This window comes from Labeo rohita, chromosome 25 (assembly GCF_022985175.1).
Source record: "Labeo rohita strain BAU-BD-2019 chromosome 25, IGBB_LRoh.1.0, whole genome shotgun sequence".
In the NCBI taxonomy this organism is placed as follows: Eukaryota; Metazoa; Chordata; class Actinopteri; order Cypriniformes; family Cyprinidae; genus Labeo; species Labeo rohita.
This window is the reverse complement of record NC_066893.1, coordinates 26287401-26308224: the sequence shown is the minus strand read 5'-3', so window position 1 is coordinate 26308224 and position 20824 is coordinate 26287401. Positions and strand designations below refer to the sequence as shown.

The following is a 20824-nucleotide window of genomic DNA, read 5'->3' as shown; positions in this document are numbered from 1 at the left end:
CTGTGAAATGTCAAAAAGACCCTTTTCCAGTTCATACGTCAAGACTATAAAAAGGTCATTATTAATCTGTCATAAATAGACGACAACACTTTGTAAAATTAAATAAATTAACTTTTTAATTAACAGTACCTCTCCAGAAGGGCTCCTGGTGACTCTCGCGTAAAACTGCGCGTCAGTTCTTCATCATCATCATCATCATCTGAAGTAAACGCTTTAATTGCAGTGATGAGGAGATGTGCTTCAGCTGTCTATCTGTGATGCAGCTGTGAGTGAAACACATGTGGAGAGATGCTGAGAGCGCGCGCACACCTGACGCGCGTCGTAGACGTCTGTCAAGGCGGGTTCACTTCACGGACGACGCTTTTGAAATATCTGTCATAAGCATCCACAAATCCAAACGTTTTCGGCACTGGCACATGTAAAGAGGATTACGCCATATTCTTTAGGAGGAAAAAAAAAGATTTTTTCGCTAATAACAATATTAAAAAATAATATAAACTATAAAAACAATCGAAGTAATTTGTAGTCGTTCAACAATATTGAATATAGTAACTCACTGATTGTCACTGTACTACATTATGATACATTAAGTATAGTTATGATACATAAGTATAGTTTATACTGTTTATACTTATACAGTTACTATAGCAAAAACTTAATTTTACTACAGTTACGAACTCACTATGCAGTAGGCTGTAGTATAAATTAAAAAGTGTAGTAAATACTATAATATACTACAGTATACCACAGTTTACTATAGTAAATACTTCAGTTTACTACAGCATTTACTACAGTTCATGTACTCACTATAGTCAATATGCTGTAGTATAAATTTAAAAAAGTGTAGTAAATACTATAATATATTACAGTATACCACAGTTTACTATAGTAAATACTTCAGTTTACTACAGCATTTACTACAGTTTATGAACTCACTATAGTCAATACTACAGTATGCTGTAAAAGTGTAGTAAATACTATAATATACTACAGTATACCACAGTTTACTATAGTAAATACTTCAGTTTACTACAGCATTTACTACAGTTTATGAACTCACTATAGTCAGTACTACAGTATGCTGTAAAAGTGTAGTAAATACTATAATATACTACAGTATACCACAGTTTACTATAGTAAATACTTCAGTTTACTACAGCATTTACTACAGTTCATGTACTCACTATAGTCAATACTACAGTATGCTGTAGTATAAATTAACAAAGTGTAGTAAATACTATAATATACTACAGTGTACTACAATTTACTACAGTTTACCACAGTAAATACTACAGTTTAGTACAGAATTTACTACAATTTATGAACTCACTAGTCAATACTACAGTTTGCTGTGGTATAAATTAACAAAATGTATTAAATACTATAATATACCACAGTGTACTACAATGCACTACAGTTACTATAGTAAATACTACAGTTTATGAACTCACTATAGTAATACTAAAGTATGCTGTAGTTTAAATTAACAAAGTGTAGTACAGTGTAGTACACCACAGTATACTATATTTTAGTGTACTATAGTTGATCACAGTTTACTATTGTAAATACGACAGCTTGTATTGTAAATACCATAATATACTACTGTGTATTATATTTTAGTATACTAAAGTATAAAGTATACTTCAGTATACTAAAGTATACTGTAATTTTACTCACTATAGTCAACACTACAGTATGTTGCAGTATAAATTAACAAAGTGTAGTAAATACTATATTCTACAGTGTACTATAATGTACTACAGTTTACTATAGTAAAGACTACAGTTTACTACAGTATTTACTAGTTTATGAACTCACTATAGTCAATACTACCGTATGCTGTAGTATAAATCAACAAAGTGTGGTAATACTATAATATACTACAGTATACTATAGTTTACTACAGTATTTTTTGTTTATGAACTCACTATAGTCAAGACTACAGTATACTGTAGTATAAGTTAAAGTGTAGTAAATACTAAAATATACGACAGTGTACTACAATTTACTACAGTTTACTATAGTAAATACTACCGTTTACCAGAGTATTTTTTAATGTGGGTATGTAGTTGTTTTAAACGCTAAATTCATAAAGTAATGGCATTAAATGTTGCATGCACTGCAAAAAATGAATATTTTCCTCAGTATATTGTTTTGTTTTCCAATACTAATCTAAACATCCTTAAATTGATATATTTACTGAAATGAAAACTGTCTTGTTTTTTGAGATAAGGTATGAAAAAGTTGATTTTTCTGAGTCCATTGACAGATTTGTTCTTGTTTTAATCATAAACTTGCTATAGTTTAGTACAGTACTAGTTTATGAACTCACTATAGTCAGTACTACAGTATGCTGTAGTAGTATAAGTTAACAAAGTGTAGTAAATACTATAATATACTACAGTATACCACAGTTTACTATAGTAAATACTTCAGTTTACTACAGCATTTACTACAATTTATGAACTCACTATAGTCAATACTACAGTATGCTATAGTATAAATTAAGAAAGTGTAGTAAAATACTATAATATACTACAGTGTACTACAATTTACTACAGTTTACCACAGTAAATACTACAGTTTAGTACAGTATTTACTACAATTTATGAACTCACTAGTCAATAAGTTTGTTGTAGTATAAATTAACAAAATGTATTAAATACTATAATATACTACAATGTACTACAGTTACTATAGTAAATACTACAGTTTATGAACTCACTATAGTTATACTAAAGTATGCTGTAGTTTAAATTAAAGTGTAGTACAGTGTAGTACACCACAGTATACTATATTTTAGATTATAGATCACAGTTTACTATAGTAAATACGACAGCTTGTATTGTAAACACTATAATATACTACTATGTATTATATTTTAGTATACTAAAGTATAAAGTATACTAAAGTATACTGTAGTTTTACTCACTATAGTCAACACTACAGTATGTTGTAGTATAAATTAACAAAGTATAGTAAATACTATAATAGACTACAGTGTACTACAATTTACTACAGTTTACTATAGTGAATACTACAGTTTAGTACAGCATTTACTACAGTTTATGAACTCACTATAGTCAATACTACAGTATGCTGTAGTATAAATTAACAAAGTGTCGTAAATACTATAATATACTACAGTGTACTACAATTTACTACAGTTTACCACAGTAAATACTACAATTTAGTACAGTATTTACTACAATTTATGAACTCACTAGTCAATACTACAGTTTGCTGTGGTATAAATTAACAAAATGTATTAAATACTATAATACACTACAGTGTAATACAACGTCCTACAGTTACTATACTAAATACTACAGTTTATGAGCTCACTATAGTTAACACTATAGTATGCTGTAGTTTAAATTAAAGTGTAGTACAGTGTAGTACACCACAGTATACTATATTTTAGTGTACTATAGTTGATCACAGTTTACTATAGTAAATACAACAGCTTACAACATTATTTACTACAGTTTAGTTTAGTTTTACTCACTATACTATACTACAGTATATTATAAATAAACAGAGTGTAGTAAATACTATAATATACCACAGTGTACTATATTTTAGTATGCTAAAGTATAAAGTATACTAAAGTATACTGTAGTTTTCTCACTATAGTCAATACTACAGTATGTTGTATAAATTAAAGTGTAGTAAATACTATAATATACTGCAGTGTACTACAATTTACTACCACTTACTATAGTAAATACTACAGTTTACAACAGTATTTACTAGTTTATGAACTCACTATAGTCAATACTACCATATGCTGTAGTATAAATCAACAAAGTGTGGTAAATACTATAATATACTACAGTATACTACAGTATTTTTTTGTTAATGAACTCACTATAGTCAATACTACAGTATACTGTAGTATAAGTTAACAAAGTGTAGTAAATACTAAAATATACGACAGTGTACTACAATTTACTACAGTTTACAATGGTAAATACTACTGTTTACCGCAGTATTTTTTAATGTGGGTATCTAGTTGTTTTAAACGCTAAATTCATAAAGTAATGGCAATAAATGTTGCATGCACTGCAAAAAATGAATATTTTCCTCAGTATATTGTTTTGTTTTCCAATACTGATCTAAACATCCTTAAATTGATACATTTATTAAAATGCAAACTGAACATATCAAGTCTTGTTTTTTGAGAAACTGAACAAATTTAAGCGAGTTATGCTTAAAACAAGAACATCTGTCTTTCAATAAGGTATGAAAAGTTGATTTTTCTGAGTCCATTGACAGATTTGTTCTTGTTTTAATCATAAACTTGCTACAGTTTAGTGCAGTACTAGTTTATGAACTCACTATAGTCAGTACTACAGTATGTAGTGTACAGTACCCTTAAATATTGTTTTGAATTAAAAGCAGAACGTCTGGTTCGTTTGTGTTTTGATATCGACTGAATATTAATGTTTTTTTAGTTCTCACAAGCACAACGTTCACTCTCGTTTGTCTCACATTTTTAGCTTCGCGTTATTTGCGTCCATCCGGGCCGCCGTAGGCACGCTGAAGGTTTTTCCATCATGGCTGCGTCCATCACTCACCCTGCGCTGTCCTCCTTATGCAAAATAAACTGTAACATTAATGGATTATATAGTTTAATTTCATTCAGCAGGAGGATTTCAATCTCCTCTGTCCTCTCAACAAGCGCCGTGGCCACAGAAACAGGTAAATATCGTATCGTATCCTCTGTTATTTAAGCTATTTACAGTATTGAGGAGAGTTACAATGTTTGTTATTATTATTATTGTTATGTATTACAAAATATGACATTACGTTACTAAAAGACGTTGTACATTTAACTAACATTACTGTCATAATATTAAAATGTTTTGAACGTGGTACTACCATTGTATTCTTTGACGTATTAAGTAAATGCTAGTATATGAATATGATAATCGGCCTCTGGCATGTTGTGTTTAACTAAATGGTTTATTACGGTCTAATATTACCTAATGTATTTTAATAAAGTTGCTGAATTTCAACACTCATTGAATGTCTGATTACAGAAGGTGCAGGTAGAGGTGTTCGGGGTCAGCGGAGGTCAAAGAGACAGGTTATTATTACACTTTACCCCATCATAACTGTAATACAGTGTGTCTGTATTCCAGTCAATCTGGTTTATGACTCAGGTTAATGATAACCAAACAAGTTTAATCGCATCACACAGGCTGGGGAGCCAAGGACTGAGCGGATGGCCGTGGATCAAGACTGGACCGCAGTTTACCCCACTGCGGCGCCCTTCAAGCCGTCTGCCGTTCCCCTGCCGGTGCGGATGGGATATCCCGTGAAGAGAGGCGTACCGCCTGCCAAGAAGGGCAACCTGGAACTAATAAAGGTGATAAAGTCTTTTAAACTACATCTGCTTAAAAAAAATAACACAACAACTCAAGCAGATGTGCAATATACAATATTTATGTTTTATATTTATTGTTTTGATGCACAGCATTCACAAATGAAACAAATAAAAAGTCTTAAATCAGAGTAGAAAGTCTTAAATTCATAAAGTAATGGCATTAAATGTTGAATGCACTGCAAAAACATTAGTTATTTACATATCCTAGTGGTTGGAAGCACAGCTATTCAAGCTGTTTTTTTTTTTTTTGGTAAAATAAATGTTAAAAAAGTCTGTTTGAAGTTGCATTTTTAAGCTTTGAAGTGTTGCTAATATAAGACATTTACATTTATAGACCATATTGATGTATTTTATTCCTTAATTTTTCTTTACTTGGTCTTAAAGTCTTAAATTTGCTTTAACAAAGCATGCATAAAACCCCGATCATGCATTATGATGTACAGTATATGGCAGAGCATATCTGTAGGTATCTAAAGACTTTTAAACAACATCTGTTAAAAAACAAATTAAACTCAAGCGGATGTGCAATATACCATATTTATTTGTTATGTTTATTTTTTGATGCGCATCTTTCACGAATTAAACAAATTAAGGCCTAAAAAGTCTTAAATCAGAGTAGAAATTCTTAAATTCATAAAGTAATGGCATTAAATGTTGAATGCACTGCAAAAACATTAGTTATTTACATATTCTAGTGGTTGGAAGCATAGCTATTCAAGTCTTTTTTTTTTTTTTTTGGTAAAATAAATGTTAAAAAGTCATGGAGATCTGTTTGAAGTTGCATTTTTAAGCTTTGAAGTGTTGCTAATATAAGACATTTACATTTAGAGATCATATTGATGTATTTTATTCCTTAATTTTTCTTTACTTGGTCTTAAAGTCTTCAGTTTGCTTTCATAAATCCTGCAGAAAATGTTCATGCATTATGATGTACAGTATATGGCAGAGCATATCTGTAGGTATCTAAAGACTTTTAAACGACATCTGTTGAAAAAAAAAAAAAAAACTGAAACTCAAGCAGATGTGCAATATACCATATTTATTTGTTATGTTTATTTTTTTGATGCGCATCTTTCTCGAATTAAACAAATTAAGGCCTAAAAAGTCTTAAATCAGAGTAGAAAGTCTTAAATTCATAAAGTAATGGCATTAAATGTTGAATGCACTGCAAAAACATTAGTTATTTACATATTCTAGTGGTTGGAAGCATAGCTATTCAAGTCTTTTTTTTTTTTTTTTGGTAAAATAAATGTTAAAAAGTCATGGAGATCTGTTTGAAGTTGCATTTTTAAGCTTTGAAGTGTTGCTAATATAAGACATTTACATTTAGAGATCATATTGATGTATTTTATTCCTTAATTTTTCTTTACTTGGTCTTAAAGTCTTCAGTTTGCTTTCATAAATCCTGCAGAAAATGTTCATGCATTATGATGTACAGTATATGGCAGAGCATATCTGTAGGTATCTAAAGACTTTTAAACGACATCTGTTGAAAAAAAAAAACTGAAACTCAAGCAGATGTGCAATATACCATATTTATTTGTTATGTTTATTTTTTTGATGCGCATCTTTCTCGAATTAAACAAATTAAGGCCTAAAAAGTCTTAAATCAGAGTAGAAATTCTTAAATTCATAAAGTAATGGCATTAAATGTTGAATGCACTGCAAAAACATTAGTTATTTACATATTCTAGTGGTTGGAAGCATAGCTATTCAAGTCTTTTTTTTTTTTTTTTTTTTTTTTTTGGTAAAATAAATGTTAAAAAGTCATGGAGATCTGTTTGAAGTTGCATTTTTAAGCTTTGAAGTGTTGCTAATATAAGACATTTATAGACCATATTGATGTATTTTATTCCCTAATTTTTCTTTACTTGGTCTTAAAGTCTTAAATTTGCTTTAACAAAGCATGCATAAAACCCCGATCATGCATTATGATGTACAGTATATGGCAGAGCATATCTGTAGGTATTTAAAGACTTAAACGACATCTGTTGAAAAAACAAATGAAACTCAAGCGGATGTGCAATATACCATATTTATTTGTTATATGTTTATGTTCTGATGCGCATCTTTTACGAATTAAACAAATTAAGGCCTAAAAAGGTCTTAAATCAGAGTAGAAAGTCTTAAATTCATAAAGTAATGGCATTAAGTGTTGCATGCATTGCAAAAACTGAATATTTTTCTCAGTATATCGTTTTGTTTTCCAATACTGATCTAAACATCCATAAATTGATACATTTATTGGGATGCAAACTGAACAAATAAGGTCTTGTTTTTTGAGAAATTAAGTGAGTGTATGCTTAAAACAAAAGCAACTGTCTTTCAGTAAGGTATGAAAACTTGTTTTCCATTTTAATGAAGTTATTGGAAGTCCATTGGAAGATTTGTTTTTGTTTTAAACTTGCTTCATTTTGATATATTTCTCAGAAAACAAGATCATTTTGTATTTTCAAACTTTGATATGTTATTGTTATATACTGATGTATTTTGTTCCATTAAATATACCCTTATCTAATTTTTTTTTTAACTTGGTCTCAAAAAGTCTGAAACCCTTACATTTACCTTCATAAAACCCTGTTTGTGCATTATGATGTATATGGCAGAGCATATCTATAAGGTCAGTTTGTAGGATGAAGACCTAAAATGTCTTGATTTAAGAAATTCCATTTATTCTGTCACATGAAAGAATTGCTAAAATCAAAAATGGAAAGCCATCTGAACTAGAAAATAATAGACTCTAGAAACCTTAATGTGAACTGACGCTTTAAATGATGCTAATCGTACCTTTTCTGCTTGTCTTTTGTCTTTTTGTTGCAAATACAGTACCAGTCAAAAGTTTTTGAACAGTAAGATTTTGAATGTTTTTTTTAAAGAAGTGTCTTCTGCTCACCAAGTCTGCATTTATTTGATCCAAAGTACAGCGAAAATGGTAAAATTTTGAAATACTTTTACGATTTAAAATAACTGTTTTCTATTTGAATAAATTTTAAAATAGAATTTATTTCTGTGATGAAAGCTAAATTTTTAGCATCATTACTCCAGTCTTCAGTGTCACATGATCCTTCAGAAACCATTCTAATATGTTGATTTCCTGCTTAAGAAACATTTTTATTATCATTATTGTCAATATTTAAAATGGTTGAGTAAATTTTTTCAGGATTCTTTGATTGTAAAGGGGGAGAAATAATAGAAATTTATACTTTTATTTAGCAAGGATGCTTTAAATTGATCAAAAGTGATGGTAAAGACTTTTAACATGTTACAAAAGATTTCTATTTCAGATAAAAATATGTGTATCATTCGTCCATTTTTTTTTTATTTAATATTGAAAGAAGAAACATGAGAAAACGGCTCCTTTTTCATTTTTTCTTTCTTCCCAGAAAAACAAAAAACAAGAATTCAGCGTGATTTTTTTTTTTTTTAATTTTTTTTTAGTTTTTCATTCAGGGGTGGAAAAATGAATAAACAGCTTGAATATTTGATTTCTACACGTGGGTGAGAACGAAACGCCCCTTTCTGCTGTCCCTTCTGCTTTATTGCAACTACATTTAATCATTTTCTCATCAAATAACCACACGAACGAATGGCTCAACACAACCCGTACTGGTGCAGCTGTTTATTCATTTTTCCACCCTGAAAGAAAAATGAAAAATCAAGCTTAATTCTTGTTTTTCGTTTTTCTGGAAAAAATGAAAATGGAGCCTTTTTGTCATGTTTCTGTTTTCAGTATTAAATCAAAAAAACGAATGGACGAATGATACACAAATCGTTCTTCTGAACTTTCTATTCAGCAAAGAAATCTGAAAAAATTCTACTCCGCTGTTTTCAACATAATTATAATAATAAATGTTTTTGAGCAGCAAATCAGAATATTAGAATGATTTCTGAAGGATCATGTGACTGGAGTAATGATGCTAAAAATTCAGCTTTGAAATCACAGGAATAAATTACATTTTAAAATATATTCAAATAGAAAACAGTTATTTTAAATAGTAAAAATATTTCAAAATTTTACTGTTTAAACTGTACTTTGAATCAAATAAATGCAGGCATGGTGAGCAGAAGACACTTCTTTAAAAAACATCAAAAATCTTACTGTTCAAAAACTTTTGTACACTAAAACGTGACAATTGTTTAATCACATGCTTTAATGTCTTTCAGATTCCAAACTTTTTACACTTAACCCCGGTTGCCATTAAGAAGCACTGTGAGGCCCTGAAGCGTGAGTTTGTTGGTTGATAAAGTTTTCACTATTGGACAGCAGTTGATAACATGCAGATAATATGTGTGTAAATAAGTGATATGAAAGTGTGTTTTCCCTCATTTATTTGTCCAGAATTCTGTACAGAGTGGCCGTCTGCCCTCGACTCAGATGAGAAATGCATGAAGCATTTCCCCATCCAGGTGCAGAGTAAGGAATCTGTATCCGCTGGATTGTCTCTGCGAAACCCAGACGCAAGGATAGTGACACTGAAGGTCTGTCGGTTTTATTTATGTTCTGTTTTTAGACATTATTCTTTGATGAAAGTTAGATGGACTTTTTCCGTTTATTTTTTTTGCTGTTTCCTCTTAGCATAATTATTTATGATTATAGGCTCAGTATTTACACTTAAACGTATTTAGTATGTTACAAAAATTACAGGAGAATTAAATGATCCTGGATAATAATAAAGTCATTTTTGCTCGAGTAAACACTGACTGTTGTCAACAAATGGATTTACTCGTCAATGAAATGCTGTTACTTGAAGACATGCGTGATGCCCTCATTGATTTTGCAATATATTCTCTCTTTATTTATAATCTGAAATGTGTGATTTATTATAAATCTCTCACCATCTGCCTAAAAAACCGGGAATCGCCATCTGACGTTAATCCCGTTGGATTAGGGCTGGATGTGAAGGGGATCAAAGGGCAGATTTACGGGATGAGGGTCTTTCCCCCCATCCTTTCTTAACAGAAACGGCTAGAAAACCCCATATAAATCAAGTGATATTGCATTGCGCACTATTGTTTTGTTCTTCGAGAGAGCTTAGTGACGACACTGGGTTGTGTTTGTGCCAATCCGGGGTGGGATTTAAAGAGCAAAGTTGTTCATAACAGTTTGTGCTTTTTGAGGGTTTGTTGTTTGGAGGAATAAGATTTAATAGAAAGTCTGTTCAGATGACTGGAGGAACGCCAAGTGCAACTGAAGTGAAAATGATTGCTGGAGAACTGCTCAAGATTTGGATTAAGCGACTCATGGACGTCGTCCTTTGATGAACTTACAAGACTAGGAGACTTTCCTACAGAACCAGTTTAATGTCTGTCAGAACTGTGCTTATTAGCGGGGTTATTTTAGTTTTATTGAGATACTATTATAGTTTTAATTAATATTTTTTTAGAAAATGTTATTTTTAAGAAATGTTGTTTTAATTTTTTTCTCTTTTAACATTTTAATGTTTTTTTTTTTTTTTTTTTAATTTTCTGTTTTAATCAATTTGTGTTACAATTTATTATTTTTTTGTTTTAATATTTTTTGTTGTTATTTTCATTTTGTTTTAGTATTATTGAGATACTATTATAGTTTTTATTAATATTTGTTATACATTTTATTTTTTTATGTTAGTTTTAAGTTTTTATTTTTAGATGTTCTTTTTCCATTTTAATTTGCATTTAGGTTCTAGTGATTTTGTTTTTGTCATTTTCATTAGTATTTTTATGTTATTTTAGTACCATATTTTATTACCACTATTATAATTAAAATTAATATTTTTTAATTTTTTTAAAACTTTTGTTGAAGTTTGATTGTTTATATATATATATATATATATATATATATATATGTGTGTGTGTGTGTGTGTGTGTGTTTTGTGTTTATATTTATATTTATTTATATTTATTAAAAAAAAATTATTAAATTATTTTAAAAATATTTTCTGTTTCCATTTTAATTTTCATTGAAGTTCTAATGATTTTGTTGTTTTTGTCATTTTAGTATTTTTATATGCATGTTATTTTAGTACCACTGAGATACTATTATTGTTTTTATTAATATTTGAAATTGTTTTAGAAAATGTTATTTTTAAGACTTTTAGTAAAAAAAAAAACTATAAAAACTGAAGATATATGTGTGTGTGTGTGTGTGTGTATTCTGTTTTAATTAAATTTTATATTTTTGTTATTATTTTCATGTTATTATTATTTTTTTTAATACATTAAGTTTTTATTTTTAGATTTTCTGTTTCCATTTTAATTGTATTAAATAATCAGATTTTGTTGTTTATTACATAATATAAATTATAAATTTAGTTTTTTTTTTTTTACTTTATTTTTTTTTTTAATTTTAGTGATTTTATGTTTTTGTCATTTGTATTTTGTTATTTTAGTTTTTATTTTTATATATTTTATTCATTTTAATATGAATATTTTGTTAATTTTAGTATTATTATTTATGTATATATTTCATTAATTTTATTTCCGTTTTAGTTATTTAGTATTTTTAGTTATTTCTTTAGATAAACCAAGTAAAAATGTGAAAATGTCTTGCCAACTAACTAAAAAAAAATTGTTAAAGTTTATTTCATTTCAAGTTTTGAAAATAGTTTTATGTTTTTAGTTTTGATTAGCCATAACCATGCTTATAACTAATAAAAAGTACATTTTTGGTAGATAGCCATGTAATAAGCAGGGTCCTGATCATCCTATCATGTTTAATTGTGTGATAATGACTATTGACTGCACTGTATACCTTATGTATTCTCAATTATGATGCATTTTACCTGATCAAACACACTCTTTAAATAAAAAGGTAGTTAAAAGTTGTTTCTACCATTTGCAGGTGAAGCTCTCCAGCTTGAATCTGGATGATCACGCCAGAAAGAAGATGATCAAACTCAGTGAAGAGCGATACTGTAAAGACACGGACACGCTCACAATCACCACAGACAGGTGAGTGATACAGAGATATATTCTCTGTGTTTTTTTTTAACTCATTTAAAAAAGAGGAGAAGTCCACTTCCAGAACAACAATTCACAAATAATTTACTCACCCCCTTGTCATCCAAGATGTTCATGTCTTTCTGTCTCCAGTTGTGAAGAAATCATGATTTTTGAGGAAAACATTTCAGGATTTTTCTCCATATAATGGACTTAATTGGTGCCTGATTTTAAACTTCCAAAATGTAGTTTAAATGCAGCTTCAAAGGCTACTAAATGAATCACTCCCTGAGACGACTCGTTCTTTCCGAGTCACATTGAAGATTCATTCAAAATGAAAGAATCGTTCAAGAATGACCCATCACTAATTCGTAGCATCGTGGACGTGCATCCCAGAACCTGTGCTACACGAGCTTTTGTGCTTAAAAAGTATACTTTTTTTTTTTTTTCCGACAAAAATGGCCGATCGTTTCACTAGATAAGACCCTTCTTCCTCGGCTGGGATCATTTAGAGCCTTTGAAGCTGCATTTAAACTACATTTTGGAAGTTCAAATTCGGGGCACCAATGAAGTCCATTATATGAAGAAAAATCCTGAAATGCTTTTCTCAAAAACCATAATTTCCTTACGACTGAAGACAGAAAGACATGAACATCTTGGATGACAAGGGAGTGAGTACATTATTTGTAAATTGTTGTTCTACAAGTGGACTTCTTTAAAATGTTCTTTGTTTGTGTGTTTGTAGTTGCCCGCTGAGACAGCAGAATTACGATTATGCCATGTACCTCCTCACCGTGCTTTACCACGAGTCCTGGGTGAGTCTGCAACCCTCAACTCTCTCCAGCAAGCTGAAATGAAATGCATTTGTGCTTTATTAGCTGTGCATATTGTGTATATATAATTATTGTTCCCTAAAAGTTTGATATTGGCAATTATATAGTTTGAAGTGTCAGTTCACTTGGCTTAGCAAACACCTCTAATCATTATTGATCACTGCGATTTCTGTATCAGTACATCGACTGGATTGTGATCGGCTTCTGTCTGATGGAGGTTGATGCGTTTTTCGTCTTCGTGTGTTTGAATCACAAGAGAGTCTCTCTGATGTCTGTCATGAATATTTTACATCTCTATTGTACCTAAACTCTTATGAAACTTTCAGTGGGGTCCCGCTGGTGGCGGGGTCAATTTCCATGACCAAGACCCCCTGTGGGACGACATAAAACGACAGGATGAGGGGGGTGCAAATAAAGAAAGGAACAGAGCTTGGGAATCCACAACACTGACAGTGCACTTTGTGTTTTTACATGCCCTGCTTTTAGATTGAAATTAATTTGGAAACCTGGAATTTTATTTTATTTTATATAAATTTTTTTAGGGGCCTGCAAAAGTGATAGTGGAAATAATTTTTACATAATCTTTTTTTCCTGACCAAAATTTCAAATATATGCCACTCTACATTTTTTTCCTCTATGAATGAAATTTTATTTTATTTTATTTTATTTTATTTTATTTTATTTTATTTTATTTTATTTTATTTTATTTTATTTTATTTTATCAGGCCTGAAAAAGTGGAAACTGATATTTTTTTATATATATATTTTTGTCTCAGATCAAAATTTCAAATATATGCCACCCTACTTTTTTTTCCTCAATGAAATTTCATTTTATTATATTATATTTTATTTTATATTTTATTTTTTATTGTTTATTTTTAATTAAATTTATTTAGATATATAAAATATGTATGTGTAGACATAAAAACTAGCCAAATATATTTTTAAATATATGCTAAATATATGTTGTAAACTGTGCGGTATAGGTAATATATATAATTGTTTTTGGACAATTTTATATTTCTGGCTTAAATAAGTTTCAAATGTACTGTAGGAAATATAGTTTTCAAATGTAAAATATTTTGTTTAAACCATCAAAAACTATAATATATAATACATTTTAGGTAAATAAAATAAATACAGGAATTATCAGAATATATATTAAAATCTGTATTATATTTATTATTTTTACATATTTTTTTTTTCAAGTATTTTTTTTTTTTTTTTGTTTATTTTTTTTAATTAGCAAATTTATTTATTTATTTAGACATTAAATCTAGCAAAATAGTTTTCAAATACATGCTAAATATATGTTGTAAACTGTTTTTCATACTGAATATATTTAATTTAAGCCTTCAAAAGCTAAAATATACTACAAAATGCTGGAAAAAAACACATTTTCAATCTTAAAATACATTTTTGGTAAGAAATAAAAAATATATTTTGAACATATATTGAATATATTTTGTTTGAAAATAAAGAAAGAAAAAATTAGAAACTAAAATGTATGCTTTGTAAATATATTTTAAAATATATTAGCAGTTAAATGTAAACATATGTCTCTTTTTTGTTTGTTTTGAGAGGACTTGTTTTTATCTTTAATTGGGGTTTGGTTTAGTTTTCAGTTTTGAGTTGAGTTTTAATTCTTACCTTGAGCTTGGTCCCAAATGTTAAGTGAAAGCAATCCGTTAAACCTCTCCTGGCAAACCATCACTCAGTCAGTGTCGTGATTATCCACCTGATATTTCAGCTGATTAGATGATTGACAGCTGTCTCGGCCAATGAGCAACCCGAGAGTGGAAATGGTGGCTGAATGGAAGCGTCTGATTGGCTGACAGGGAGATTCCATTGGAAAAAGCAGCTGGCGGCACCTCAGAAGATTCTCATTACAGCCCGATGAAACACGTCATCAATAATTCACGTCATATCTGCGCGGAAGAACCGTCTCCGCTTACGCCGAGTTCACGATCAAAGTTGAGAGGGGCTATTTAATTGACGACAGATGTAATGTGACAGATTCCTTTGTGAATTAAGTGACACTCGAAAAAGAGATTAGTAACCTTCGGGTATCGCATGATTCACCTCATTAGCACAACAGAGGATGAATTAGCAGGCGCGGTTTGATAAAACACAGATTAAGGACAAGGGCGCTGTAATTTATACACTTGAACTTCTCAAAGTCAGCAAACTGAAGGCTTCCTACGCAGATGATCTTCTTAAAGCATCTTGGAGGAGTAACGAAACGTGACCTTTTAGATTCAGACAAGGCCGACGAGCAAAAAAACGGATCGGGTGTCAATAAAATGCGACAAATGCTCAAGATGTGTGCATTTTCCCATCATGCTCTTGTCGCTGGAGACTGGCTGGCTTTGGTGTTGTGTAACTGTGTTCTTAGCTTCACTAAAAAGCCTGGCTGAGAGCCACGGGCGAGCTTTGTTTGCCATCCTGGTTGGGAAGTGTAACGGTGTCCGCTGGCCTTTCGCTAGCACAATGGCTAGCATAGTGGCTGCTCGGAGCGGTCAGGACGGGGTAGAGTGACGTCGGGTGGGAACGGGAGGGGGGGCGGGACGCCACAAAGCGGCCGATTGTTCCCGACCACGAGGGTGATTGTATCTCCAAGACCTGATTTAGCTGCCAATGCGGCTACAGGATAATCCATTCAAACTGTGTTCACATTGACTGGAAGAGGTTTGGGAACAAATGTGGCCTGGATGTGTTTCTTGAGGTTAAATATCACCCCTTTTTTTCCATTTCATTTGGTTTTTAATGCGTCGTGAAGTCAGCGCAACGTGTCATTCGCAATGCGGTGTACTTCTGAAATGGAAAAAAATGTAAGCAGAAATAAATAAATAAATAATACAGCTTGACTTCATGGAAATATATTGGGACATATACAAGATATATTTTTCTCATTTAAAATATATTTAATTTTAATCAGGTGCTAAAACATTTTAAAATGTCCATGAAAATACATAAATATATATGAAAATATAATTTTGAATTTAATTTAAATATAATTAACTAAAACTTTTGGGTAAATGCACAATTAATTTTTTTAACCAACATAAATATATTTAGATTGACAAATCTAATAAAAATATTAAATAAAAATATTCATTTTTATATATATATTCAAAGATATATTTATTTATATATATATATATATATATAGAAAATACATAAATGTTTTGGCCTTTTTGTGTATTAACACTTTTGGGTAAGTGCAGAATTTATTTCTTGAACAATATAGATATATTTAGACTAAAACTAAAACTTATCAAAATATATTTGTGTTGTTAAATCTGTATTAGCAATATATCTTTAATTTTAAAAATTAATTTCTTGAACACTATAGATATATTTAGATTAAACAAAAAAAAATAGACATTGAAAAATGATGGTTATATATATATATATATATATATATATATATATATATACATATATATATATATATATATATATATATATATATACATATATATATATATATATATATATATATATATATATATACACACATATACACACATATATATATATATATATATATATATATATATATACATATACATATACATATACATAAATATACATATATATATATATATATATATACACACACACACACACACACAATATAAAGTTTTGGTACTATATAGTGAAATGCACAGAAATGAATGTCTCAGTTGAAAAATAAAAGTGGAAAAGGTGTCTATTTTGTTTTCGCGTTGACTTTAACACTTGATTTTGGTGTTTCTTCAATAGAAGAACTCTCCAAGAACCCATGTTTTCTTTCCCGAGCATCAGAGCGGTTAAAGCGGCCACAGCGGTGGCCTTTGGAAAGCAAACCACCGAGCGTCTCCATGTCTTCAGTCAGGTCCTCAATTACACTCCCATTCTCTCAAGTGAAAGGCCAATCTCATCAATTAGTCGCAAAGCATTTGATTTGCCTCTTCGGCTAAATTGAATCATTTGGGTCAATGGTCCTAATCAAATCCTCAAGATCCAGCCAAACCACCTTCATCTCCATAGAAACCACCTAATCCATCAGTCGCTCCCTAAGTAGTGCCCCGCGGCCGGGCGATTCGGGGAGAGGAATGGAGGATGTTTGGAAACGGAGCTGTATTGATAGTCATTAGTCTGCAGCACCTGCACCGGTGCGAGGGTTATCTGCCCCGTGGCACGCAGAGGCCTTCATACGCACAAAGACGCTTTTGTCATTGAGGATGGGAAGTATTGAGAAAATTTTGGCTCGGCAAAGGAGGGACTCCAAGGGTTCTTATCAAACTCGAGCCGTCTTTAAAAGTTTGTGGCAGTCGTTCAAATGCTTAAGCGAATGTTCAGCGGCGTCTCTTTGTGTTTTCAGTGCTAGGTGAAGAGAAATCAGAGCTGCTCATCGAGTTTAAGTAGCCGTGTTTATTACAGCAGCTCCTTTCCAAATCTGCTTGGCATTTTTATCATGCCAGAATTCATCAGCTGATCCAAAAAATGCTTTTACAATGAATTTGAGCCTCTGAAGAAGTTCTGACTGATATTTTCAAAGTCCTGCAGTTGATGCTCCTATGAGGAGAGTCTTTTAATATTGTTTTGGTAACTTGCCTCAAGTGATTATAGATTATAGACAGATTTTCATTAGCACAAGGAATATAAAACAAAATATATTTAAAACAAAAACCTAAAAATACACAACTAAAACCTATCAAAATATAATAATGTTGAAATAAAATCTGTATTAGCCATCTTTTTTTGCTTATTTATGGAAAAAAAAAAAGTTTCAAATATATGCTAAATATATGTAAGGAAATATAATTATAATTACATTTATTAAATGTTAATAAATAATTAAAAAACAACAAAATAAAAATAAACATTTGTTTTTATATATTCAGAAACATTTTATGTAAATACGTTTTTAAATATATATTATCAATTTTTGGCAATTTTTTGTGCATTTTAATATTTAAAATATACACATATATTAATATATAAATATATTTAGATTGAACTAGAAAAATTAGGCATCAAAAAATTACGAAAGAAAAATAGCAAAGTAGCAAAAACAAGTACACACACACACACACACACACACACACACATATATATATATATATATATATAAAATCAAATTTTGGCCATTTTGTGTGAATTTTAATATATTTAAAAAATATATCTGAAAATATTTTTCCCCCCCATACAGGGGAGACTTACACGTTTTTCCACGTAAAATGTGTTAGCATACAGTCACAGGCATGAAAGACCACTGATATTGCACAGTGTCACAGTTGCAACAATCTGATGATTCTAGCAATCGTAAAGTCATTATTTTCACTATTGCATTTGGTGCAGCGCATTTGACAATGCAATGCAAAGATTTCACTTTCACTATCAGTCTATTAAAACTGTTTTTCCCATCACTGTGTTTTACAGAAAACCGAGGCGTGGGAGCAGGAAAAGACACGTGCGGATATGGAGGAGTACGAGTGGGAAGACAGTCCGTCCCAAAAGAACATTCTGGACACACTCCTGCGCATGCGACCGCTTGGAGCGAAGGATGAGGTGGAGGAGGGAACCAGGAAGGAGCTGCTAGGGCAGCCGGCAGTGCAGGAGTACAAAGACACGGTGCTCAAACTCAAGAACGAGGGAGAGACCGAGGAAAATCTACAGAAATATAAAGAGGCTGTGAAGAAGCTCTTTAATATCTGAGGAACGCAGAAAAAAACCATCAGCCTGTGAGCTCTGTGAAAATACATGTACAATTTCATATTAAAAATGTTAAAAAAAGCAGTAAAATGACTTTTTTTCCACCAGTGAGCCATGCATTGTTTCTATTGTTTTGATGATTTAGTTGTTTTTAAATTATATGCAAAAATCTGCTACATTCATCAAAAATAAATTAACAACAGCACTGTAATGTTAAACAATGTCTGATTTGTCATTTTGTTTTTTAAAAGTACAATAAAAGTCTACTTAGTTTATCAAAATCAGTTAAGTAAAGACAAAAAAATGGTAATTGCAAAATATGTTTTTAACACCATATACAGAATACAAATAAATGTTTATTTTTAAATATATTCAAAAATGTATATTTTATATACATATATTATAAAATGTATCAATGTTTTTAGCCTTTATTTGTATTTACACCTTTGGGTACATGCTAATTTTATTTTTTAACAAATATATTTAGATTGAAAAATCAGAAAAAAAAAAACAGGAAATACAAAATAATGTTTATTTTGAAATATTTTTAAAAATATATTTTTATATACATATATTATAAAATACTTACATTTGTGGCCTTTTTGTGTATTTACACCTTTGGGTAAATGAAAATGTATTTTTTGAACAATATATATTTAAATAATAAAAAAATGAGGAAATTAAAATATATTTACTTTTAAATATATTCAAAATATTTTTGTATAAATATATTATAAAATACATAAATGTTTCTGGCCTTTTATGTGTATTTACAACTTTGGGTAAATGCAATTTTTTTGAACAACAAATATATTTAGGTTAAAAAAATCAGAAATAATTAAATTACGAAATAATTAAAATACTACAAAATACATTTAAAATTCTATCAGTTAAGTAAGAGCCTATTTCTGCCACAGGACAAAAAAAGTGGTAACTGCAACTTTTTTTCATTTTTATTAATTAATTAATTAATATTTATTTTGAATGCAATTGCAAAAAAAATATAAATATAAAAATAATATAAAACAATAATATATAAAATATTTGAAAAAATATAAAGTTTGAATTGAGAGTTAAAAAAGAGGTTAATTTTCGAATTAATCACAAATAACTAGAAAAGGGGCAGAATTCCGAGATGTAAACTTGGAATTGTGAGATTTTTATTTATTTATTTTTAAATTTAAATTAAATTTAAATTTCACAATTCTGACTTCTTTTTCTTAGAACTGTTATCTATTTATTTGCAATTGTAATTGCAAATTTATAACTTGCAGTTCTGAAAAAAAATCAGAAAAGTCTAAATTCAGAAAATTGTGAAATATAAAGTTTGAAATGAGATAAAAATGTCACAATCACAATTATTTGTTTAATCAATCACAATTAATTTAAAAAAAGGGCAGAATTCCAAAATGTAAATTTGGAATCGTGAGTGGAAAAAAAACGAATTTAAATCTCACAATTATTTTTCTCAGAACTGTGAGGGAAAAAAGGCTGAATTGTGAGATTAAGTCTTTCCTTATTTATTTATATATTTATTTATTGTATTCTATTTTTTGCAGTTGCAAATTTATAACTTGCAGTTCAGAGAAAATTCAGAAAAGTCTGAATTTAGAAAAGGCAGAATTGTGAAATATAAAGTTTGAATAGAAGTAAAAAAGGTCACAATTACTTTCTAATTAATCACAATTAAATAGAAAAAGGGAATTCCGAGAAAAAAATTCTGAATTCAGAAAAGTCATAATTGTGAAAGTTTAAACTGAAATAAAAAGGTCACTTGTGGACTGATGTAACCTTTAAATTGTGAGAAAAAAAAATTCTCTCAGAATTGTAAGGAAAAAAGGCTGAATTTTAAGATAAAACGTCTTTCATTTTTTATTTGTTTTACATTCTGTTGCAGAATCAGGCTTTCATAGTTAATAGATTAAATTACAGGATGAAACTTCTTGGTTTGCATTTCATAAGACCTAATGCAATGCAA

General features: G+C 29.8%; 2 protein-coding genes across 2 annotated transcripts in view; one reads left to right on the top strand and one right to left on the bottom strand.

The window, feature by feature from the left end:
* kcnq1.2 (potassium voltage-gated channel, KQT-like subfamily, member 1.2) overlaps positions 1-255 on the bottom strand; it is a 224154-nt gene extending 223899 nt beyond the window's left edge. Inside the window, exon 1 of the mRNA XM_051100084.1 lies at positions 130-255. The gene's annotated coding sequence lies outside the window, so the exon portion shown is untranslated. The remainder of the gene's footprint in view (positions 1-129) is intronic.
* A 4277-nt stretch (positions 256-4532) lies between these two features.
* Positions 4533-19078, top strand: mrps35 (mitochondrial ribosomal protein S35). Its single transcript, XM_051100415.1, has 8 exons — positions 4533-4704; positions 5046-5092; positions 5207-5374; positions 9557-9617; positions 9732-9871; positions 12213-12322; positions 13056-13125; positions 18574-19078. Exons 1-8 carry the CDS (start codon positions 4560-4562, stop codon positions 18847-18849), a joined length of 1017 nt encoding a protein of 338 aa, XP_050956372.1. The 5' UTR covers positions 4533-4559; the 3' UTR covers positions 18850-19078.
* Positions 19079-20824: the final 1746 nt, after the last annotated feature.

Bases quoted from the DNA above. Each gene is read 5' to 3' on its own strand.
- mrps35 (XM_051100415.1), top strand. From the start codon at position 4,560: ATGGCTGCGTCCATCACTCACCCTGCGCTGTCCTCCTTATGCAAAATA. The intron at 4,705-5,045 runs GTAAATATCGTA...GTCTGATTACAG, and splicing joins CGCCGTGGCCACAGAAACAG to AAGGTGCAGGTAGAGGTGTT. The intron at 12,323-13,055 runs GTGAGTGATACA...GTGTGTTTGTAG, and splicing joins CTCACAATCACCACAGACAG to TTGCCCGCTGAGACAGCAGA.